We start from the raw sequence: 25443 nt of genomic DNA, 5'->3' as shown, positions 1-25443 counted from the left end.
CCAATGCCCCCTCCAGACATCTGCCCAGAAATGGTCCCGTAGGAGATTCTGGAAGGCAAGTTTTCCTTTGCCGCCACCTTTGTGCCTGCTCCTTTTGCTGACCACCAATCTAATGGAGAATCGATCACCAGATCTAAATCCCCCCGCCCCAAAATCGTTGCACCCTCCACCCATCTGTCCATCTTAAAAACCTGACGCAGGAATCACAACTATCCCGTGTTAAGAACATAGAGAGTGGCTCGCGTGATCTGTATCCCCTTGTGCATGCCTTTGATACCAAGAAACCTTACCCCAAAATCCCCTCTTAACCTGGAGTCCCGTCAGACGTAAGGACTTTCCTATCAGGATGCCCACCCCGCCTTCTTGGAGTCTTTATGGGAGGCCCAGAAGTTTCTTCCGATCTCCTTGCCCTTTATCGGCGTCTCTGCCCCTGCCTATAGTGGGACTCCTGCAGGAAGAGAATCCCAAGTTTCTGCTTTCTGAACATATTGCTAGTTAAAGATCTCTTGTTCTGGGAGTGAAGTCCCTTCACGTTCAAGGTACCCACTACTACCTCAACTATCCTCAGTCCTTATCCTTTGTTTGTCGCTTTTCAATTTCCTTGTGGTGTACCTGACCTCTGTTATATGAGCTCTTAGATGTGGAAGGTCTCCTCCCGTAAACCCCTGCCACCCCTCTCCCCCTTTCCACCCTCCCCCCCCCTTTCAAAAGAGGCATCCGATCATGTGACCGCATTATGGTGGGCATGTCTATCGAACCACCAGGGGCATAGCCCCTACCTTGGGCCACATGTCCGGCATCCCGATCATCCCTTACCCTCCAACAACAACTTGGACGGGGAGGGGGGTGGAGATCCCCCCACTCACATCAGCACCTTAAACCAAACTCCCAGATCCCTCCCCCCCCTCGCATTGTGTAGTCCTATCATACAGCTCGTCCCTTTTCATCAGAACTCGTTATCTAAATTGAACTCAGTAACATACCACATCATCAATAGTCACTGGGTGTGGCACCCCTGCAAACCTTCAAGCATCAGAGAGGCCCCGTCTCCCATGGGACCCCAAAACAGTGACTCCGACAAGTGAGGAAGCTGACACAAGTGAGCCCAGCCTCCCACTCCTCGGGTGTCATCATTTCGATACAGAGGGGTGTTAAGCTTTTGGAACTTCCGGGCTCCTTTGGCTCTGTGTTTTCCTCTGACTGGGAGCCTCTCAGGTCGCCCTCTGGTCCGCCCTCTTCACGGATCCAAGCTCCGTTGTTGGCCCGGCAGTTCCACTCCTGCCACCCCGCTGGGCCCGACCTCCCAGAGAATGGGGGGCGGGTCGCGGGACATACTGCGCCGCAGTCGGACAGCCGGCCGCGTCCCTTCAGTGTGGCAACAACTTCTCCTGCTACTTCAATGGGGATCACGAGCACCCTGCTCAGCTCGTACCTCAAATGATCTCACGGCCACTCCCATTACTTTGCTGGAGGCACAGTGTTCACAAGGCCGAGCCCGCCTCCAGACCTGGCCCCTCTCGCCGCAATCCGGCAACCCCTCCCTCGAGCAGCCGCCACACAGTTCCAGCGGGCCCGCTGCCTCGCTGATTTCTCTGTGGCCATGAGATCTGAGTCTAACGACTAAGTCTGTGGGGCTCCAGCCGATTCCCACCAAGTGGTCCTGTCAGGGGATCACTTGTTCGCGATAGTCAGCGCTGCCTGTCACCAGATCTCCTCTGCAATCCCCAGGCAGAGGACTGAGCTCTCGACTCAGGCAGCCATGTTGCCTGCGCCCCCTGTTGGCCTCCTCTTGGAACGACTTTTGAGCATTGTTTACAAATGGAGGACAAAAAAATGAGTCTAACAGTGCAGAGCCAGCATTTTTGAATTCTCACGTTTAATTGTGGAGAACATGATAGGCTCATAAGATTCCCCCCACCTGCTTCTGTTTTGCACCATGTAAATCAAATGTCTAATTTAGGTGCGAGAGCTTTTAAGCACTTGCCATCCTGGTGTTCTGGGACAAAGAAGAGTGTCTGGGAGTGCTTGCACAACATCTATGCGAACATTACAAAAATAGATGTATATGCCAGCGCACATGATTAGAGACTTTATCATTGAAACGGTTACGTTTCCGAACTGGCTGTGGTGGTGGTGGTAGGGAGGCGTGCACACATGCATGGATGAGTTTGCCCTGCATTGACACATCTTGCTGATCCATTTACCTACCCTTATAATATAGCAGCATATAAGGGGTACCTATGCAAGATTGGATGTGTTGGAGGTGGTTGACCAATTTAAGTGTCTGGGATCGTTTATTTATCATGGAACAAGTAGAAACGTGCCTGATGCTGATATAAACTCAACCTTTTTGGCAGCCACTACCCAGTTAATTTAATTTGATTCGATTTTAAGTTTGAAAGGTACTCCTTGCTGGCGTTAATGAAATTATTCAGACAGCAAAGTGTACCTAAACTACAGATTGTACACCTTGGGCTAAGCTGGAGGCCAAACTATGGCATAAAGTCCTGCGCTTTCTGGCCTTTGTCCCAGTGGTTGCTATTTTGTTTGAATTAGATCCACTCCTGATCAAGACCTGAATTGACTGGGGAAAGCTGCAGGTTTTTGCTAGTATTGTCAGTCCTCCGAAGGCTTCCTTTTTACACATCTCAATGAAATCTGGTTAAAGGGTAACTGCAGGGTCTTAGTGGAATGGGTGGAGAGGGGCACGCTGACTCTCTCAAAAATTGAATCCTCGACAGAGGAACTGTCGCTGAATCCTAACAAGGTAAAACAAACTATTTAGACATGTGTAGATTCAGCTTAGGGCTGCACTAATGGAATATCAAACCTTTGATCATTTCAATTGGTCAATTAAAAATTACAACATATTAGCCCCATACCTGAGGAAACATCAGTCGAGAGAATTTAGGTTAAAAATGTTGAGTAAAGTTAAATTTATGCCCAACTAGGGAAGTGTTACAGAGAAGGAGCAAGGTTCCTAAAGGTAAATGGTCATGTCGCTATTGTGCCCTATAGGATGAGACCTTAAAACATCTGTGTATTTCATGCTAGGATTTACATCATGTATGGGAGGAAAAAAACTGAGTTGTGTTGTAGACTAACTGAAAAGGATCTGTGGATCAGAATTTTAACACAAACGATCTCTCGCTGTCAATAAGGTTATTGGAGTTTCTGGAAGTTGTTCTTAAAGACTCATAAAGGAATTAACTTGGTTTTGTAGTTTTATGAAATCTTATGTGAAAAGGATTTTGTATTGAATTTTAATGAATTGTATTGATTAGTATGTCTTTTATCTTTGGTTTTTAAAGGTTCTTAAATTCCTAATGTGACACGTGTACATTGATGTGTGAAAAGTTCAGTTTTGTTCTAAAACACCCAATGAAAAAATAACCTATGCACAATGTAGCATTCAACTGAAGTGATATGGTTCATATACTGAGCACACAGTGAAGAAAGTGGTCCATTTAGCACAGTCCATCAATCGAGCTTTTAACACGTTTACCCGAAAAAGGGGGAACATTTGTAGAAGTTGAGTGGCAAACGATTGAGACAGATTGGAGATGTCGAACTCTGCACAGCTCGTGCTCTGTTCCTGTTCTGCTGCCGACCTTTATAATAGAATGAGAGGGGCAGGGTCATGCTCCAAGTTGGAAAATAAACGCTGTTCCAAGGGAGAGGTAACTTTTTGAATCGTGGTGTGAATCTCACAACGTTTTCCACATGTCCTTATTCCCCATTAAAATCACAAAACTTGCCTAATTTAGGAGTGCATACTTTCCACATGCCCAGCAAAGTGGGTGTGTGTAAATAAACGTGGAGTCATAGTCTTATTAAGTGTACCCATTGCCAATAAACTGTGCTCTGCAGAGTGCTGCCTTTCATACAAAAGGGATGCTCTGGTCTGTGTTCTAAATACCGAAGCATACAAGGGCACTGGTATTCCCTTTCTTGGAAGGCAGCTAGTTTGAACGTTCCTTGTAATTGCTTGGTGCAAGCTCATGCCTACTACCTGCAGGCCAAGTACATTGGCGAGTAGCAAATCCAGCCAGTTTGAAAACTAATGTCTGCTGTTGGGATTGGTCCTTTGGTTTAAGTGAAAAAGAACGTAAGACTTGTTGGTTTTACCATTTATGTTTCTGTTCATTGAAGTGGAAAAGTATGCTTGCCTGACACTTTTATCTTCCGGAATTGTAGGTGTTTTCCTCTATACTTTCTTGGTATGTTGTACCTTGAATTTGTAATCATGTGGGTTAAAACTATATTCTCACGGGGTGGTTGCTGCGTTAACCTCCCTTAGTTGTGTAACTCGTCTGTTTATCTTCCAGAGTTATCTACAAACTTCTAGCATCTAAAAGCGAAGGCATCCGTGTGCAAGCTCTGAAAGCTCTAGGTTTCTTCTTGAAGCATCTAGCACCCAAGTAAGTAGCCGAGCCTGAACAGTAGTACAATAGCAGACAACTGTTGCTGAAAGTTAGTAGCCGAAATTGCAACGGAACTAGTAACCTTTTAACATTTTACCAAATGTTCACTTTACCTTGCAGCTGAGGTGCGCTACATAGGACCATTCTTGTTTGTTGGCAATCCTAGCATACATGTTTTGCAGATTACCCGATAGGCCACCTAACGTCATTGTGCAGGTATTTCATGTCTAGGGATGCACAGCTTTACTAAACGGACCAAACGTGTAGATCTAGCCTAGTGCCTTATCCTGGTTTTTCATCATGATAGTGAAGGAATAAGGGGTGAAATAAGTCTAGGGTGGCTTTTAGGCTGTCAGCCAGACCTCACTTTGATGGCTCATCCTGACTAATATTAGCAACTCTTTGTATTTGGTGCCATTCTTAACTGTAAACCAGGTCAGCAGAAACACTTGCTTGTAGATTTTGTTTATAGACAGTATTAGGTTAAGACACATGTAATTACACAATGTATGCTCGAATTTAAGATAAAACTTCAGGTTTGGCTGTAAGGCAGGGTGTGACAGGTGTCTGCTTCCTCTTACCAGCCGTACAGCCATAGAGGACTATAAGGTTTGACTATAGTTGCATCCGTCCTTGATACAAACGTAGCACAGCGACTTCATAAATAAGCTTGCATTGTTCAGCTCCATGCAGGGAAAACGTCACACAGCAATTTCCGTCTTGAAGTGGGTGCATGAAGAATTCACAAAGTATGTAAAGTTTCTTTCAGGACAAATGGTGGTTCTTGTAAAGAGCCTGCCAAAGACAGCGCGGTCCCTGCCAGTAGAGGTTTGCTTGGAGAATTCATATTAACCTTTTCAGTATGGCAGAGGGCAGTGTAGGGACCACAGTCCCTTTCATATTCGAATGTGAAAAATGTTACTTTGTGGTGTTTTTACTGCCTCCTATGGTAGAGCAGAATTCATGTCATTGGGCCTCATTACGAGGTTGGAAGTAGCCATGGTGCTACTAGCACCATGGCTACAACCTTACCGCATTCCGGGTCCGGGTTCTCGGAATAGGGACTTACCGGGTCATTCCAACCTTGGAGGACCCGGTAAATCCCCATTCTGAGAACCATTCCCCATTCCCATTTGAGCCCCCATAGGGCTCAATGGGGATGGAGCTAATAACGGGTCTGCTAATAGCGGCCCGTTATTAGCTCCCTGGTCTCTTAGCGGCTACCGCTATGCACCAGGCGCCCATAGTGGGACCCGCTAAGGGACCTCGGAATACGGAGGTAAGGGGTTACCGGCGCCCTTACCGGTAACCCCTTACCTCCAACCTCGTAATGAGGCCGATTGTGTAGATTAGCCGATTGCTAACTTGGAAACGGTGCACCTCCACACTCAACAGAAGACTGGAAAAATAGCACCTTTGTGGGCTACGTAAAATTGCAGAAGCTAAAATTTACTAAGCAGTAATAAGTTTATTTAAAAAAATGTTTGTGTTGACGCAGATAAATCCATTTCTTATGGCTTTCACATTTCAGTTAGGTTGCCATGCGTTTTTCATCCAGTGATTTATAAGTAAATCATCATCCCACCGTGCTAAAATACTGAGCAATCTTTCATTTGCAACTGTTAGTTATAAAAGTTTTTTTTAAAACGACATGCCTTTTTATTCAAGCACACATAAAATGTAAACATGTTCATATTTATGCAGAGTTACAATGAAGTCAAAGGGCCTCATTACGACCCAGGCGGTAAGGGGTTTACGGCAGCGTTAACAGCGCCGACCCTTACCGCCTGAGTACGAGGTCCCTTAGCGCCATGGCGCTTTTAACACCTGCTTTTAGCAGGTGTTAAAATCCATGGTGCTAAGGGACCATGGAGTTAATTACGCCACCGTAATTTACGGTGGCGTAATTAACGCCTTCCCCACTCCCATTATGCCCTATGGGGCAAAAATGGGAATGGGGAAGGGTAAATGGGGATTGGGGACTTACCGCCCCGCCAAGGTCGGAATGGGGCGGTAAGTCCGCCAACCACCATGGCGTAAACGTAGTTTACGCCATGGTGGTAAAGTCACGGCCCAGGCGGTAACTTACCGCCTGGGTCGTAATGAGTCCCAAAATAATGTATGATCTGTACAGTACCATAGCTATAGATTTGCAGAATAAGCTTTACGTTTTCATAAGATAACATGGGGAGAGAGCCTGCTACATAGCGGTATGCCTCACATGCAGCTCACAAATAGAGATCAGGGAGTGGCAATTTTTCATCTTTTGAAATTGCTCAAATAAATACCTTTGAAGGAAATTAATCGTAACTCCTATTATTTACAGTGCCACGATATTGAGAAGGCACAGTATAAGAAACCAATTATTATACTCATATCTTGAACTTGACTCCGTCCAATAGCGTGTAGGTAATTTCTCTGAGTTACTTTTAAAGCTCATGGCATTCTTTGTAATTTTGCAAGTTCTTCAGTGTTATGTATTTGTAGATATCTCAGAGATGGGCGGCATCTTGTCTTTTGAAATCTCATTCTTTAAAGCTTTCCTTTTTTAAACCCACTTCAAGTTTCATATCTGTGCTCTAGGGGCCGAAAAGTTTTGTTAGAAAAGGGGTAGCAACATAGTGTGACAGTTTATAATCAGTTAATCATTTTTGAAAATAAATGCCCAATATGCGTTAGGAAAATTAAATATTCCATTACACGAATGGCATGTAGTAAATAACTTTACATATAATAAGAGCACAGCAATTAGCCTGAGAGTAAACATTAGAACTCTCTAGAAAATGGGGGCTGAAGCAAATTAGAAATTTAGTTTAGAGGTTTTAGGGAAAAAACGTACATTGTGCCGAGTTGCGATTGAACCCCCTTACACCCTGGCGTTGGGCATAAAAAGAGTTACCTCGAGAGAATGGCTAAAGTAGTAAGTTTGGTGCAAAAATATAGAGCTTCTTATAAAAGTTTCTAGATACTACAAAATGTAATTCATTACTGAATAGATAGTCCTGTAAAATTAGAAAATAGAATAAAGTATTGAAAGAAAGATTGGCCACGTGCAATTTTTCCTAGAAATAGCGTCCCCCCAGTTCGCAGTGTGACTAGTCAGTGGATCTTCAGGTGTTCGTATTTGGCCATCCCTAAGCAAAGAGAAGGCAGGCGAGCTTTGGGAAAAGTCGTGTTTCTACTGCCTCGCACATACGGTGAAACTCTGGGCAGATGTGTGTGTGTGTGTATTGGTCCTCTTGGAAGCAGCCCAGTGGTATTTTGCTTTCAACTGCCCTGACAGTGGAACTATGAGGTTTGACAGTATTTTGCAATACCCCTGGGTTTGGGGGCGAGAATGTATCGAATATTCGGCATTTAAGTGTATTCACTTGAAATAGAAACGTGCATTAACTTTATTTATTTTTTTTTTTTTCCTTTGGTGAAACTCCAGAAGGAAAACAGAAATTATGCTTGGGCATGGACTGTTCTCGCTGCTGGCGGAAAGGCTGATGCTTCAGACGAGCTTAATCACCATGACCACTTACAATGTCCTGTTTGAGGTAGTGCTATCGTCCAGAATGCAGGTTCCCTAATTACCTAGAGGAGCTCATGAGGCGGCATGCATTTCTGCCCTTATGCCTTCCAGATGGCAAGAGAAACATTAGCCGCCTTTGCAATTTAACAGTTTGTGTAGTTAACTTGGGAAGCTCTGCCAACTCGGTAGATCAAAAATCGCCCTCCAAATAAACATTGTTTTAATAATCGTCGTGAAGCTATTCATTACTTTCTGATTTGCACGGCTATAAGCGGCCTTCATTGTTTGCTTAAAATACCGATTCCTTTATTTGGGTGCAAAAACAATGGTTTTTAACTCGCATTGCCCTGCGTTTGGACCACATTACTGCAGTGCTGATATTGCCGTGGTAGATCATTTTAAAAAAGTGGAATTTCGGTACATGATTTCCTAGCCAAAGTTGTTTTCGTTGTCTTTCATTGCCTTCCTTGAAAAATGTTACACTAATACTTTACTTTTTTTTTAAACGCATTTGTAGATTTTGATTGAACAGATTTGCACGCAAGTTTTACACAAGCAACACGCCGATCCCGACTCGGCGGTGAAGATCCAAAATCCTCGTAAGCGTTTTAAATCTTCTTTCGAATTTAGCGCTCACTGTTAACACTGCCGTTATGTATTGTGAAGCCCTGTCCAAACACAGGCTTATAAAATAGGGCCTTGAGTGTGGCGTCTCGTAGCTCCCTGAATGCGCGGGGACACATGAACCCGTCACAGTGGGGAAAGAGGCTTTTATCTCTAGGTGGAACCGTGGAAGGTACCCCATCTTCTAGTTACTTTACTTTAATACGCACGTTTTCAAGTAATGTTTGCTTTTTTAATGGTTGCTTTAAAAAAAAAATCATTTTCGAGGCAGAGCACGGACAGGATATTTTGATTTAGGGTCTGCTCTGGTTTCAGCTCTCTGATTGCATTACTTAGAAATGCCAGACAAAATTACTGGCAATGCGGAATTAACCTTCACCTCAAATTACTGTCAATGCAGGACAACACATTTGGAGTGGAAAGCAAACGTATCTCCATGCTGTATTGTTTAGGGGAACTTCCTGAAGGGCAATCTTTCTGTGATTTGATATTTTATACACTTGAGCAGAGTACAGTTCTTTTTTTTTCCTTTTTAACCACTCTGTAGTTAAAAGCTTCCTTGATTTTTACAGTGATTTTATGTGGCCATATGATTCATTACTTATTTCTCATTCTAAGGAGTTGTTACTGTTGAATCCTTTTGAAGGGCGGCAAGGTTCAACATTTGTAATTTATCATGGCTTCTTAGGAAGTGACAGGCAAACGAGAGAGACTGGATGGACACACAACCATCCCATTGGTCAATATCACAGCGGCAATGCTGTAATGCAGAATGAGGTGTTTTGGGTTAGATTCAGGCCCCAGAAAACTTAGAAAATACATGTTTATTGCACTTGTTTGACTGCACCACTAAAGCTAGTTTCGGCTTGCACAGCTGAAGTAGGAGTTTGCCAAAAACTATACAAATGTGAGCAGTAAAAGATATTTCCCCACCCTCTTTCACAACCTTAATAAAATTGACAGTGTTTTGCATGTTGTTGTAATTGTGATATCAAGTTTCCTGTCGGCATCTTCCAAGGATATCGCTTAGATCTAAAGCAGAGTTGGATGAGTTGTGGTTATGTGTCTGTCCTCATCCCTCCCCTGCCCAATCTAGAGATTATCTAAATCTAGGCTACTCCAACGCTCACTCAATGCATTCATGCTGGACTCTGGTGGACTGGCATTGCCAGCCTGACACTGGGGGACTGGAGAAAACCACTATCTGAACACTGACCTGCACACTGACCTGCACGTTTCACCTCAGTCTAGCGCAGCCAAATTTAGCTGCATCAGCAAGCCCACATTACACCCACTGGTCACCCTACAAAGACTCCTCGAATTCAAGGCAGCATTTCCCAAGACATCAGGCACTGGTCTGTACTGTACTCGAACTGTGTTGAGCTAACACCCTCGGACACATGAACAGTAATGCAAAGTCAGAACGATTACAGCTGTGCATTATACAAAACACCTCTGACATTGACGTTATGTGAAAGAGACTGTTTGCTTCCTAATGCACCAATACAAGTGATCAGTCACCATTTTTTAGTTTGTTTTGAACATTGAAATACTGCTTGTTAGCACCATGTAAAACACGATTTTGGAGGAAGACTGCTTCTTGAACCACAGGCTACTGTAGGGGCGAGGATAAAGCAGAAATGGCAACTCCAGTCATGGTATGTTTGGTTAATAAAACGCAAAGCTGACCCAGCAGGCGCCTTTTTACGATTACCTCGCCTAGTTAGGATGGAACTGCATTGCCATAACGGTATGGAAAGGATTCCAGCATGGATTCTCTCATAAAACTGGTAGGTATTGTGCTCTTTCAAATGAGCAGCGTTTTTAGCAATACAATAAAGATACGATAAAGATCTTCATAGAGAGGCACAAACAAGAAACCTTTTTCTCTGTTTTCTTGGCCAACTTTTTCCCTGTCCCCTCTGAAGTGACACTAAATTTTTCTTGTCCCCGCTTAAAATGCACGATCAGTCCCTGTAGTGTTTCATATATAAAGTCTTTTAGTTTATTTTACATGTTGTTGTGGGGTGCATTTAAAGGTCTCAAACAGAAGTCCCTTTCACATGAATAGCAAGATTGTAAACACAGAAACAAAAAACGGCCTGACCTTTGTTTTGTTTTCCAAGTAAAATTAAAGAGCCATGTGGAAAGGGTCCTACCTGTCATTACCAATGGATAAGCAGCATTTTAATTTACAAAAGGAGGAATCCAAGATCCCTGTCACATGGAAAACAGGATTTTTAAACATTGAAAACAAAAACGGCCTGCACACGCGTGTGCAAATAAACGTTTTTAAAAAGTAAAAGTGAAAAAAATGTCACTGCTCAGAGAAAAATGCCAGGAAAACAAAACGTGTGGGTTGACAAAGAGAAATATATATTATGTTTCACCCACAAAACTCCAGTGACATTTGATGAGCCACTTCGTCTTCATTAAAAAAATGTCAGCCCAAGGCTGTAGGTAAAACTTCACAAGGAAAACTCCCACTTCCAGCCTGGATGTCGCATCTCCCATCTAATGATCAACTGCAATAAAATGTCATGCAAAAGGTGTCGAAATTCAGTGTGCTCCATACCCGCTGGCTCTGAAAGCATTGACTTCAAGAAAAGTTGCCCCCTGGCTGTAGCATGACTAATCTGTGTGAACATAGGGGCACCCACTTCAAAGAGCAAGCGTCCACCACAAAGGAGTTTGATGAAGAAAAAAAAACTCTGGGCACAGGCTGACCCAGTGAAAACAATGAAGATTTACAATTAATTTAAAAGGGCTATTATCATTTAGGCCTTTTTCTCAGCAACCATAAGGTGGATTGATTTCATTTTTTGTACCTTTTTGTAAATGTATTTTTCTGGCGAGTTTGGGGAGGGGGGGATATAAAATCCATCTACTTGTGACTCTGGGAACTGTAATGGCCAGTTAGACTAGGATTCTGGCTGATCTGAACATGTTCCAAATGTGAAAGTTGGTAAGCAGGTAGAAAATGAAATGAAGGATCTGCTTAATAATTTACATATTCATAACTGCTGTGCTTTTATATGGAAATGGCAGAAAGGTGCCACATGGCCGTGCTATATGGTACAGATTTGGTGGTTGGCTTATCTAATTCTCCAGGATTAGCTGAATCAGAAAATGTTTAGTATGGCAGTTGCTAGTAAAACTATGAAGTTGTGATACATAACTAGTTTTTGCCAAAAGGTTGAAAGGAGAACAAATTACCATATGTTGCTCCAGACCCCTAAACCAATCCTGACTTGGAGGCTGGGTTTGGGAGGAGAGAGAAGGGTAACTGTCCAATCCTAGTGGCAGGGATTATTGCAGGGTACTTCCCCAATATTGTAAAATTGGTGGTTTCATCGCTGCTATAGCAGTAAGACTGCACTAGGACGGGACAGACAGAAAGACAGGACAGAGAGGAGACGGACCATCAGGAAAGCTGCTGAAACGTAACATTTGACAGCTGTAAGGAGACACCAGAGGAGATTGCTGAGAGTGCATATGGGTGGAGCTGTCTATTTCTAGGAAGGCCTCAAAGCTGACTGGGTCCTATGGTGGGGAGCGGGAGGCCATCTTTGAGAGTGGAGTGATCAGACCCCTGCTCTTTCGAATGGATTGTGTCCTCCCATGTATTGCTTATCTTATGGTATGTCCACTTTGCTGCTTCGGAAAACATTTTTCAGCAGAGGGCGCTGCGCGTCTATGCCTGTCGACTCAATGTCCCTCTGAGGCCTCTGTCTCGATGTCGACATCACCAAAGTCATGTATAGCGCAGGCAGCCTCCGTTGGCTTCAGTTCGGTTTTTCCGCACTAACGCTTCGGATACAGTACGCTTCGTTCCTTTGTGAAATCTTCAAGAGATATCTTTGAAAATGGCTTTGTCATCAGCGTCTTCTACTCCGAAGTCGGGGTTTTAAAAAAAAAAATGCTGTTACTGCGGGTTGTAGATGTCCCTTATGGACCCCCACAGAATATGCTTGTGGTGCCTGGGATCCGCTCATCCTTCATCTGAGTGTGGAGACTGCCTGTCCATGACATCGAAAGCCCTGAGAGAGCACAGAGGGAAACTTGTGGCAGGTAGGATCCAAAAATAGACAGTGGACGAGTTAAGAACGGTTTCTCCTCGCCGTAAGAAAAGTAAAAGATCACAAAGTGGTTCCCACCATTCGTCATTGTCAAGACACTCAAAACTGCGTCATAGGTCGCCATCTTCGTCGTCTTAGAGTACCTCTCCGGAACGGGTTGTATGCCCAAGAAAAACAGCCTCCCCCTTATTGCCTGGCAAGCAAAACTCCTCGAGAGCGTTCTAAAGATCCCTCAAGTCGAGAAAAAGTCCCCCAGAGGACCGAGTCACCGACGCCAAAAGACCATTCGTTGATGCCATCGACACTAAAACATAAACAAGAGTCATCGACGCATCAGGCTTCGAGCTCCTCGGTGCTATAGATGTCAAAGTCGTTGACGCAGGCGTTGAAGTTCTCGATGGTGTCGACACTATCAGCACCTTTGTCAACGAATATGATGACACCATCGTGTATCATTGAAAAAACATACCCCTTTACCTAGAGCTGACCTTTTCAAATCTCTCTCCTCGATTTATGAGGACGCAGAAACATCATCTGATGAATCAAGACCTTTTGACCTCCAATATGGTACGCCATCAGTTCCTGAAGAATACAGAATGAAAGACCTTCACAAGTGCCTACATGATGCCAGTGGTTTGGACACCTCACCAGAGGTAGAGTTTGGCAGATCAGATCCATCTGATCATACAGAAGTAACCTATAGGCAGTTAATGTCGAGGGTGGTTGAGTACATGGGATGGAGTAGACCAAGCGCTTTTTACGAACAATATGGCCTGACCGATATTCTGGACAGGGGACCTCAGCAGTGGCGTCGCCAGGAATCAAATTTAGGAGGGGCACAGAGAAGGGGCCAAAGACAAAAGTAAGGGGGGGGTACAGACAAAAGTAGGGGGGCTGCCTATGAAAGGTAATGTGTGACATCACAGGCACTCCTGCAGAGAGGCGCTTGTGCACACCAACTACCCACACCCCACTGCACCTCCCCTCCCATCAGAATGCAGGCACAAAACCATTCAGTGACTAATGGCCCATCATTAGCACTTTCGTGGCTACATTCTGATGGGAGGGGCTGCAAGCTGCTCAATTGTTGCTCGCTGTGAGACAAAAGGAGTATTGCTGTGTGATATGAAGACATTTGCCTCAGTGAGTGTCACAAATAACACAAATAACAGCACGCACAGAGAACATGGTCACTGCTCGCCTTAGGTAGGGGGGGCACAGGATTCCCCCCCCCCTAGCAACGCTACTGGACCTCAGGAAGACCCAATTGTTCCATTTCATGCAGCTTTACAAAAGCATGTAACTACCAATTTGGAGGCGCCTAAATGGAAACCGGCGGTCACCAAAAAACTAACTTCTAAGTACAGGGTGTCAAGCAGTGATCCCTATTATTTGTCAAAACACCTAAATTCCGGAGAATCCGGTGGTACAGGCTGCCACCTCAACCACAAGACACAATCCCTACCTTACTATCCCTCCCGATAGGATAAGCGTTAAGACACTCTATCCAAAACGTTTTTTTCTGCTGGAAGTATGGCCCTGAAGTCAGCAAATGCCACTTGCACGTTGGCTAGGTTCACTCATAACCTTTGTGAGTGTATATCCATGGCGGCGGACCATATCCCACAAGGGTAAGAACAAGACTAGTTTTTGAACATAGTCAAGGATGGAAAGGACGCTATGTGTGAATCCCACTTGTCTTGACTCCGCTGACAGTATCAGAAGAGCAATGGCCACTGTATCAGCTGCCCCAAAGCCTCTCGGAGGACATAGTTCACAAGACTGCAGTGGGAGGCACTCTCACAGCATCTGAAAGAATGGCAGGCTATTAGCTCTGGTGCATGGGCAATGGAAACCGTTTCCCAGGGTTACTGCTTTCCCTTTCTAAAAAAGCCTTAGTCATCCCCCAGGTGACAGCTCTTTCAAAGTTCCAGATCCGCTCCTTATGCAGGAAATATTAACTCTGCTAGAGAAAGGTGCTATAGAACCAGTACCTCTAGCGGAGAGGAACAAAGGTTGGTACTCCCCGTACTTTCTAATTCCAAAAAAGGATGGAGGATTGAGACCCATCTTGGACTTAAGAGACTTGAACAAGTTCCTCAGGAAGGACACGTTGAAGATGGTTACCCTTTCTCAGATCCTTTAGGCCTTCCAGCTTCAGGACTGGCTGGTATCATTGGATCTTAAGGATGCTTATTTTCATGTGCCAATGCATAATCAGCACAGAAGATACCTGAGATTCGCAGTTGGCGGTTCTCATTATCCGTTTTGAGTTCTGCATTTGGGCTGACCTCCGCCCCAAGGGTTTTCACCAAGTTAATGCTGTGGTGGCAGCGAGTCTCAGGAGAGGGGAGATTCACGTCTACCCCTACCTAGACGATTGGCTGATCAGGGCCAGTTCCCCCGAACAGGTCCTGGAACATCTCTGCTCCACCTGTCACTCCCTTCACAGACTGGGCTTCTCCCTCAACTTCAAGAAGTCTCACATGATACCATCCCTGGTAAAAGCCTCGCCACCATAGTTGAGGGCTCAAGACATTCTGCAGATGGTCACCAAATTCCAGAGTGCCCAGCATCTCCCAGCCTTCGACTTTCTGAGGTTGCTCAGCCTCATGGCATCCTGTATTTTTCTGTTGCCAGAGGCTCGCCTGAGAATGAGATCTCTCCAATGGACTCTCAGAGCTCAGTGGTCCCAATTCTCAGGAAGGATGTCAGACCTCTACAGATTCCGAGCAGAGTCTCACAGGACTTTTGGTGGTGGGCCTGCCAGGAGAACATTTTGAGTGGAGAACCTTTTTGGAAACCATGGGCGGAGAGAACATTAATGACTGACGCCTCACTCACCGGGTGGGGAGCCCACGCCAACGATCTGACAATCAGCGGTTGTTGGTCTCCATCGGTGTCCAAACTACACATCATCTTTTTGGAGCTGAGAGCAATCGGAATAGTGCTGAAGGCCTTTCTCCCTCTGTACGGGGAAAGAACGCCCTGATAATGATGGAGAAGACAGTGGCCGTGTACTTCCTCAACAAAAGAGGAGGTGTAGGGTCACTACCACTGTGCAGAAAGGCAATGCAGCTCTGGTACTGGGCAATCCGAGAAGGGATCTCCCTATCATATTTATTTATTTTATTTATAGAGTGCACCTAACCCTTAGACATCTGGGTGCTTATGCTTAAAAGACGGTTCCGTTACATACTTAGTCAATTACAATACTTAGTTAAATTACATTCTTAGTGTACAGATGGTTACATTGCATGCTTGATCAGGTGCATTGCAGAATTGGCCAGGAAAGAGTATGTACATAGATGAGTAATATACTATGTTTGCATGTATAGCTAGAGCAACTTATTACCTGGGGGCATTGTGCTCAGTGATAGGTAATGGTTCAGTTCTCAATGTCTTGGCTGAATAGCCAGGCTTTGAGTTTTTATGGAAGGAACAGTGTGATTGGTCAGAGTTCTAAGCTCCAACGACATAGCGTTCCAGTATTTGGCTGCAATTTCAGGAAAGCTGGAGCCTCCTGCTTTTTGTCGTTTCAATGTCTGGGTGGACAGGTGGCCAACATATGTCGAGTGGTTTGCTCTGGTAGATTGGGTTTTGGAGATTTCTTTGGTCAAGTATAGCGAGGCAGAGTTGGACAAACATTTGTGTGTTAGGGGTAGTATTTTGAATTTGATGCGTTCTTTCACTGGTAGCCAGTGGATGGTTCTTCTGGTTGTGGTGAAGCAGTCTGTTTTTAGGGATATTGAGAGCAGCTCTGATTGTGTTGTTCTGTACTCTCTGGAGTTTCTTAATGTTTTTCGCAGTGTATCCTGCAAAGATGGCATTGCAGTAGTCGATTCTGGAGAGGATATGTGCTCTAGCAAGTGTGATGCAATTATCCATAGTAAGGAAGGGTCTGCAAGCAGTGATGAGCCTGACCGTGTAGGCTGAGGCCAAAGTGATGGCATTGACGTGTCTAGTAAGGGAGAGTGACGGATCCAGATACGCCCCTTGTGTTTTCACTTCTTTGGCTACCGTGATGCTGTTGCCATCATTGTCAAAAGATTTTGGCAGTTCACTTAGCCGCAGTGGAGAATACGGTGGCGGAAGCTCTGAGCAGGCAGAGCATAGTCTCCTTCGAGTGGGAATTAGCTCAGGAAGTCTTTACAGAGATCTTCACCCTTTTGGGAACCCCTCAAGTAGATTTGTTCGCGACCAGTGTCAACAAGAAGTGTAAACAGCTATGCTCCAGGGAATTTCTCCCAAAAAGAGCTCTAGAAGACACGTTCGTGGTGGACTGGGAATTTCAACTCATGTACGCGTTTCCTCCCGTCCCAGTCATTCCTCACGTGATCAAGAGGTTGAGAAAGTTCGGGAAATCCATGATACTTATTGCTCCGGATCGGGCACGATGGACATGGTAACCGGACCTTCTGGACATGTCCATCTGCCCTTCAATACGTCTCCTACAAAGGGAGGATCTTCTCTCACAAGAGGAAGGTTGAGTTCTTCATCCAGAGGTCAAGACACTCGGTTTTCACGCATGGTTTCTGAGAGACTGAGATACAAGAATTGGGACCTCCTAGGTGACGTACCGGAGAGGTTGCTTTCGGTCAGAAGGCCAGCAACTAAGTCTTTGTACTGTTGCCATTGGAATACATTCTGCAGCTGTTGTAGAGCTAAGAATGTTGATCCATTTACATGTAATTACACCTATGTTGTTATACTTTTTGTTATACCTTGCTAATCTGAGGCTCCAGATTTGTACTGCAGCGCTTTCTATATTCAAGCGCACTTCAGAGGCGGTTTCTTACTTCAAAATTCCTCTAATAATACAACTCCTAAAAGGATTGACAAATGTTTTCCCTCCGATCCCTTTTCAAGTCCCGGTTTGGTATCTCGCCTTGGTGTTGAAATGTATGATGTGTGCTCTTTTCGCGCCTATACACTCCCGTCCTTTGAGGCTCCTAACCTTAAAAAAACATCTTCTTAGTAGCCATTACATCTGCCCGAAGGGTGAGTGTACTTCAGGCTTCATCATGCAAGTGTCCATACACAATTTTCTATAAGGAGGTGAAGCCCACCTTTTTACCCAAAATTGTATCTGAATTCCGTCTGACTCAGAAAATAACATGACCATCCTTTTCCCCTCCTCTGCACCCTGTGAAGGAAGAGGAGAGGCTACACATGCTTTATCCTAAATGAGCACTAACTTTCTATATCACCAGAATGGCAAAACTAAGACAAGATGACCGTTGGCTAGTCAGGCCACAAGTTAGGTATGGCAATCACTAAACAGACATTATCCAGATGTATAATACTGGCAATATCTGAATGCTACAGACTGCAGGAAAAGATCCTCCAGAAGGCCTTCGGGCTCATTCGACCAGGGGCATGTCGACTTCCTCTGCATTACAGAGGGGAGTACAAGTTAAAGAAATGTGTGCGGCTGCCACATGGTCGTCCGTACATACTTTCATCAAACATTACAGTTTGGATTCTTCTTCAGGCCTGGAAGGCTTATTTGGCAGTGTTGCATTCTGTGCACACAGACCTATGAGAACTACTAAATTGTCATGAAATATTCTGACTCCCTCCTCCAGAAATACTAGAGCTGCTTTGGGAGTCAATCATAAAATGAGGAATACGTGGGAGGACACAATCCATTCGAAGAACAAGTTACTTACCCCTGGTAGCGTTCTTTCGATTGGATGTTCCTCCCACATATTCCTGATCGCCCCTCCCAACCTACCACGCAGTAGAATTTCCTTTGCTATTGCAGTTTGCGCTCACTCAGGAGGAGTACCTGTCGGGTATGGAATAGATCCTACATTCGTAAAGACGTAACTGAAGCAAACGGATGCTGCGCGTGCTATATATGCAATCAGTGACGTCAACATCGAGTCGACAGGAATTGACGCGCAGCGCCCTCTGCTGAAAAAACATTCCGAAGCAGCTAATATGGATATTGGAAATATCATAAGATAAGGAATACGTGGGAGGAACATCCAGTCGAAAGAACGTTACCAGGGGTAAGTAACTTGTTCATCTTTCCAGAGTGTCCTGTGATGCAGCTGGCTTTCCTAAACCAGAGGCTTGCTATGTAAGTAGAACTAAGCTCTGGGAAACCAAAAGGTGGCAGTGCCTGGTGGCCATGAATCCTTTCCCTTTATAGTGGGTTGGGGGGGTTAAACCGTGTCGCTCCTTAGCCTATTTAGCCATAAATATTAATTTAATTAATTCCCCATTTGGCAAATTTGTTAAAATTCGGAATTGGCAACGATCACGTCCCAGTGTGTGCTAAAAACTATAGCCTATAAATTAATTGGGTAATCCTGGTTGTCTAGCTGACCCCGACTGTAAGGGAGAGGGGTGTCTTTGTTCTTAAATCAATCCAACTTTTTTATCCAGCTTCCCCAACACAGGCCTTTAAGGAAGGGTAGTCTGAAATCCAAAATTCCCCAAAGCATTTACATTTTTCTGTCTGACTTCCCAACATAGACCAAAGCAAGGGTGGGGGGTCTGAAAAACAAAGCTATTAAATCACCCTGCATTTATTTTAAACAAAAGTGTGGTTGCAATTATGATTGCCATATGTATTTTTACCGATCTTGAAATCCTACTGCTACCCTTTTAGCCCTGCAGGAAAATCAAAATTGCACATTACATAAGTGCCTTTGTTATTGATCAGTGTCATTATTTTGTGAAGTGAAATTTGCAGAAAGTGAAGAATTGTGATTGTGTTCTTTTTAACTCACTTTTGTTATTTATTTATGCTGAAAGTAATTGTGTTGTGCCACGGATAAAGTGGTTTTGACATTTTCGTGCTAATTTGTATTACTTTTAATTTAAATAAATAGCAATATATTTCCTGTACACCGTCCTGGTTCTTGGCTCATTGATAGCTCAGAGGAGGGGGATCCATGCGGCATGATGTTTCTGAGATGGGGCCAAAAAAAATGTGTTAAACAGTTTGTTTCATAAACACTTCAGTGGGGAGGGAAAGGAACTCACTGTGTTGGGGGTGGCTTCTCAATAAACCGTTACATTGTAAGGCATCAAGAGTAAGACTCTGACGCAGTAATCTGTTTCAAAATGACTTTTATTTTCAAAATAACGAGAAGGTTGGGGAAAATCCCATCTATCCCTAACTTTAAGAGGGGTTTCCCTGCCTCAACAAAACTAAGGAGCGTCAGTGTCAGGATGTTAAACAAGAGCGTCCTCCTTTCTGTGTCCAAACCCTAAACCGCAAAAGTGGGAAGGCACCCCCCATGTTTCTCTTCCCTTCCAAGGCTTTGTTTTACATTTCAGCGGGAACAACTTCTCCCTTGAGCTTCTCCACTTGTTTAGGTTTTTACACTTTAAAGAAAAATTATCCTTTTACCTTAGCTTGTCCTCTCCTCAATATTCAATAATTTACTTTTCATGTTAACAATTTTAAACTGTATGAGTCGTCCCATGAGTTTACTTCACACATGTTCAGCTTCTCACACTCCGTGGTTCCATTAGTTTTAAATGGCTACCATTCTTCCATTTTACATTAGCGGTTCTGTTTTGTATATCACTGGTGTACTCTCCTGCCAGGGTATTTGTGACTTTCTCATTCGTTCTCCAAGAAGGGGTATGATTCCTCCCTTTTTATACTTTTTTCTTGCAGTTACACAATTCCACATTCACTTTGCTTCTCACTCCTGGTTTACTCTCCTACCAGGATGTCAAATTAATAAGTCTTTGTCTTCGGGGTGTAATCAAAGGCCTCAAACTAACAGAACTAAAGGGCCCTGTGGAACTGCCTACCTGTCATTAGCAAAGGAAACCACATTTTTTTAAATTCACAAATTTAGAAGAAATTCCAAGGTCCCTTTTACATGAAAAAACAGGATTTTGGAACAATGACACACACACGGCTTAGCGTGTGTGTTTCCAGTTTAAATGTGAAAAATATACCCCTGCTAACATACAAATGTCAGGGAAAAAGGCATGGTGCATGTTGACAAAAAGTAATGTAGATCATGTTTCGCATTCAAAATACCAGCAGATGTTTGAAAAGAAAAGCCCACTTTATTTCCATGAAGAGGTTTCTGTAGTCCCGAGGCAAACCCTTTGCTTGCTGTGAGACAAATGTCACAAAGAACTCCCCCACGCAGAGCCTGGTTTACATCGCCCCAGCTATTTTACAACTGCAATAAAATGTGGCCTGCCTGAAAGGTGTTGTCCCTGAAGGCTTGGCTGTCTCTGCAGGACAATTTCCTTTTGCTGATGCATGACCAAAATGTAAGCAGGAGGTGTGAAAACAGGGTCTACAATTAAGGGGGGCTGAAATTCCAACTTCAGACAGCAAACTCTAAACACCAAGCGACTAATAAAGGCTCTGGTAAGAGGCTGGCCCAAAGTGGCAAATGGCATGGACGAATGGAAGCTCATATTTGCACATATGAAGATTCTCTTTGTTTAAAAGGTCTGTTATCATTTAGGCATTTTTCTCAGCAACCATAAGTCAGATTTTCTTTGTGTCATTATTTAGATAATTTCGAGGAGATTTTGGTGATAAAAATTCATCCACCTATGAGTCAAGGAACTGTAATGGCCATCTAAAATGCGTTTCTGGCTGATCTGAAAGGGTTCCAAATTTGGGAGTTTGTGAACGGGTTGAGGGTGAAATTAAGAATATGGGGAATACATTGCATATTCTAACAGTTATACTTTTTGTGAAGACAGCAGAAAATTGCCACACGACCATGCAACATGGTGCGGACCTGGCAGTCGTTCTATTTCATTCCCCATGAATAGTTGAAAAGGGGATATCTATCTATTATGGCAGTTGCTAGTAAAATTATGAGGTTTTTTGCCAAAAATTGACATGAGAACAAATGGGGATTGCAAATGGAGCTGTCATATGTCTGCTCCAGACTCTTAAACCAATCTGTAGAGAGATGGGCTGGGATTGGGAGTAGAGAGGAGGGTAACTGTCCAATCCTAGTTGCGGGAGCTCTTGCAGGGCACTCCCCCAAGATTGTAAACTTGATGGTGTCATCGCTGCTGTACAAGGGGAAATGCACTATGAGGAGGGGACAGATCTGCTGAAATGTACCATCAGGGAGAGCTGCTGAAATGTACTATCAGGGAGAGCTGCTAAAATGACCATCAGGGAGTGCTGCATCTGACAGCTGCAAGGAAACACCAGAGGAGATTGCTGGAATGCATCTGGGCGGAGCTGTCCATTTCAGGGAAGGCCTAAAAGATGACTGGGTTCTATGATGGAGTGCTGGGGTCAATCCTTGAGAGTGGAGTGCCCAGACCCTTCCCGTATCCTTCCAGCAGGTTCTGGCATGCAGCTTGCTTTCCTGACTTTAAACAGAGGCTTTCTATGTAAATAGAACTGAGCCCTGTGAGACCAAAAGGTGTGTGGGGTAGTCTGCTTGCCTTAAATCCTTTCCCTTTATAGTTGGGGGCGAGGGAGGGGGGACTGTGTAGATCCTTAGCCCATTTAACTAAAAATATTCATTTAATGAATTCCCTTTGGCAGAACATTATGGGGTGATTTTTGTTAAAATTTGAAATTAACAAACCTCACTTCCCAGTGTGCGCTGAAAAACTGTAGCTTATAATTTATTTGGGTAATCCTTTCTGTCCTGTTGACACCAACTTGTTTAAGGACGAGGGGTGTCGTTGTTCTTGAATCAGTCCAATCTTTTTGTCCAACTTTTCCCAGCACAGGCCTTTCAGTGCAAGGGTGTCTGAAATCCAAAATAATTCAATCATCCTAATTTATCTGTCAGACTCCCCCAACACAGACCAAAGTAGGGAGAGTGGGGGGTCTAAAAACAAACTGCTAAATCAACTTGTGGTTACTTTCAACCAAATGTGTTGTTAAAATCATAATTGCCATATGCATTTGTCCAAATCTGAAAAACCAAACCTCTAGCCTTTTAAGCGCGCAGGAAAACCGACAATTACAAAGCACTACATTTGTAATTTGTGTTTACTGACCAGCGCACATTATTTCTTGAAGTGAAATTTGTAGAAAGTATTAAATTGTGATTGTGTTCTTTTCAACTCACTTGTGTGATTTATTTATGTTGAGAAGTTGTGCCACGGATAAAGTGGTGTTTGACATTTCAGTGTGTTTCGTAACATCTTATTCAAATAAATATAAACATATTTACTATACATCGGCCTGGTTCTTGGCTCATTGGTAGCTTTGGGTGAGGCTACCCAGGGGGTATTGGGTGAATTGGAGATAGGGCTGAATAAAAAGTACCGACATTAACCATTTATTGTGTGACACTTAGCTTGGGGGGGGGGGGGAAACTCCCTGTGTCGAGGGTGGCCACGCAAACCGTTACAGGTGTGAGTCCCAGACCCACCGTTTGCCTGGTTCTCTAACCTGCCAAGGCTTCTCCGGTCTCCAATTACTTTCTTTCACCCACAATATTATATTTGATGAATTTTGGGTCACTGACCATTGTTTACCAAGGTTTGTCTCAGTTTCCACTCTTTCTTTCAAACATTGGGCTTCTGCCCCTTTTCCAATAGTGTTTGTATTACATTAACTTCTCGCCGACCCGTTTTCAATATTGTTCGCAAATATTCCAATTACTTCAAATGTTTCAGTATGCCTCTCTCGCTCTGTTTCTGTGACATCGCATACACTTTCAGACGCTTCGGTAACTGTGAGGAATCCACGCTGAAGTGCCTAGGAGAAACTCCCATCAACGCTGTCTCTGGCAATACCAGGCTAAACAGGGCACCGAAAGGTTAGGGTGACAAAGGGTTAACTATTCCTGTCGGCTGGGAGGGGATAATTGACAGGGCTTAAAGCCAATCAAGTCAAGGTCTCAAGCTATTGTCTTCTCTCTTTTGTTTTGCTGGTTGCCAGGATACGGAGTTGGCAGAGAATGACAAAGACAGTTACAGTTGGGCTTACTAAAAGCTCCTGAGGGAACGAAGAAAACCATAGTTTATTTAAATAGGGTAAAAGAGTTGCGCGGTTGCGCTTTAACAAGTTATTTGCGTGGAAGTTGTGAAGCGATCTGCCGAGTGAAGCAAGCGGCGACCGAGGGCTATGCACCGCAAAGAAAGCGGCGACCTACGAGGTGAGAAGGTAAACCGTCCCCGGGATAAAGGAGGGGGGAGTGACTGAGAAGCGACCCACTTGTGGCTGCAGTTATAGTGGGAAAAACCCCTTCCGACGCACTCGATCCGAAGATCGTTGTAACGGCAGCGGGAGAGCGAAAAGGTGCCGCGTCAGGCTGGGGAAGCAGAGCACAAAGGGGCGGAGCTAACTCGGAGATGCTGAGTTGCAAATAGCAGTGCTGCTGAAGGAAAACGTACAAGAGCCACCGAATTCGTCCATGTCAGCACAGCTGGGAGTAGAGCTTTGATCGGCGCCACAATGTTATGAGAGGCTCAGAGAAATAAAGACAGTCAAGCTTCATACCATTGGCCAGCGTATGAGAGTGAGGAGAATCTGACATCAGATACGCTGAAAAGCACGTTTAAGAGGGAACACAGCTTCCCAAGTCCAGGTCCATAGAAAGAATCAGAGAGAGAGAGCGAGAGACAGGAGCCACAGTGCTTGAATGCTTGAATTACTCAGGAAAGAACAAATTTCCTAAAGTGATAAGAAAACCAAGGGGAAAAGAACTATAAACTGTTAAGAGAAGTTAAGGACTGTAGAAATCAACAAGCAAGGTGCCAAAGTCACTACAGACAGCAACTCAGAAGGAGAAAGAAAGGCACCAGAACTGAATGTTAGAAACACAGACTGTATATTTCAAGGCGATATAAAGCAAAATACTTTCCTTAAAGACTTACCTGAAGTGTCCAGTTCCACTGCATGAAGCTATCCCCTACAGTTGAAGACCTCGACCAAGTTGAAAACGTATCCTTTTACCTTTAAAGAAAAGAAAGTTGCATTAAAATAAAAGTTGCTTCTGGAGCAGACAAACACTAATCTTCAGTCTCAGCATACTTATTTGTCATATGTAATACACGTTTACAGTAACCCATTCGCTTTCTCTGGGCTTAACAGGCATCTTCAATGTCTGTCATGTCTCTAGTTCTCTGCTTCGGTTTGCGTCCCATTAGTCGGATGGGTCTCGTTTTGCTTTCTGCTGCTGCACACAGCTCCCACTGCCTCAGGCTCTCAAGCAGTGAGCTTCCTTCATTCTGGTTTCTCTGCGCGCTTTTCGGGTTAGCCTCTGTGCTGCTTTGTTTGCTTCGCTTCCAGTGTTCTGACTGACATTACAACATGTTATTATGTATTGTCAAGCTCCGTCTCTGCCCCTCTCTCGTAAGTCTGTCAGCTGTGGCAGTTTTAAACTTCCTGACCTGGTTTAAAAATGTCCATAGACTAGACCGCAACGTTGGCTCACCTCTTAGTACTCACGATAAGGTATGCAGGCTGTTGGAAGTTTATTCTCCAAAACCCCAAGACTAAATATACCAGGTCTCCTCAACGAGGGTGACCTTTCTCATGAAACACCAATTTAAATCCGACTGGCAGACTAGTTGTTCAGGTGAAAGAGCAAAATTCCACCAGGTATGCACACCAGGCTGTAAAATCAAGAATAAGATTTTAGTGCCAATCACTAAGCAAAAGGTAGAATGCGATCATACATTAAGATAACACTAAACTGTGATGCTTGACGCTTATCTGAATCCTATGATGTCATCTGGTGGAAATACTTGTGATTCTTATTCGAAGGTCAAAAAGAACAGAAAGAGATGTAGAACATATTCCAAAGATAGGCCAAACTATACTGTCTATATGACGCTTACCTAAAGTGTGTTTAACAGGAATCCTAATGTG

The 25443-nt window shown here is 44.1% G+C and overlaps 1 protein-coding gene across 3 annotated transcripts in view; it reads left to right on the top strand.

The window, feature by feature from the left end:
* The window catches only part of LRBA (LPS responsive beige-like anchor protein), a 3444508-nt gene that overhangs the window by 813818 nt on the left and 2605247 nt on the right, over positions 1-25443 (top strand). For all 3 annotated transcript variants that reach the window (XM_069631262.1, XM_069631261.1, XM_069631263.1), the window contains exons 18-20: positions 4329-4421; positions 7858-7966; positions 8459-8540. In XM_069631262.1, the coding sequence (XP_069487363.1) occupies positions 4329-4421; positions 7858-7966; positions 8459-8540 (284 nt within the window). The remainder of the gene's footprint in view (positions 1-4328; positions 4422-7857; positions 7967-8458; positions 8541-25443) is intronic.

Source organism: Ambystoma mexicanum, chromosome 6q, assembly GCF_040938575.1.
Source record: "Ambystoma mexicanum isolate Mex_15411 chromosome 6q, UKY_AmexF1_1, whole genome shotgun sequence".
In the NCBI taxonomy this organism is placed as follows: Eukaryota; Metazoa; Chordata; class Amphibia; order Caudata; family Ambystomatidae; genus Ambystoma; species Ambystoma mexicanum.
This window is presented reverse-complemented; position numbering and strand designations above follow the sequence as displayed.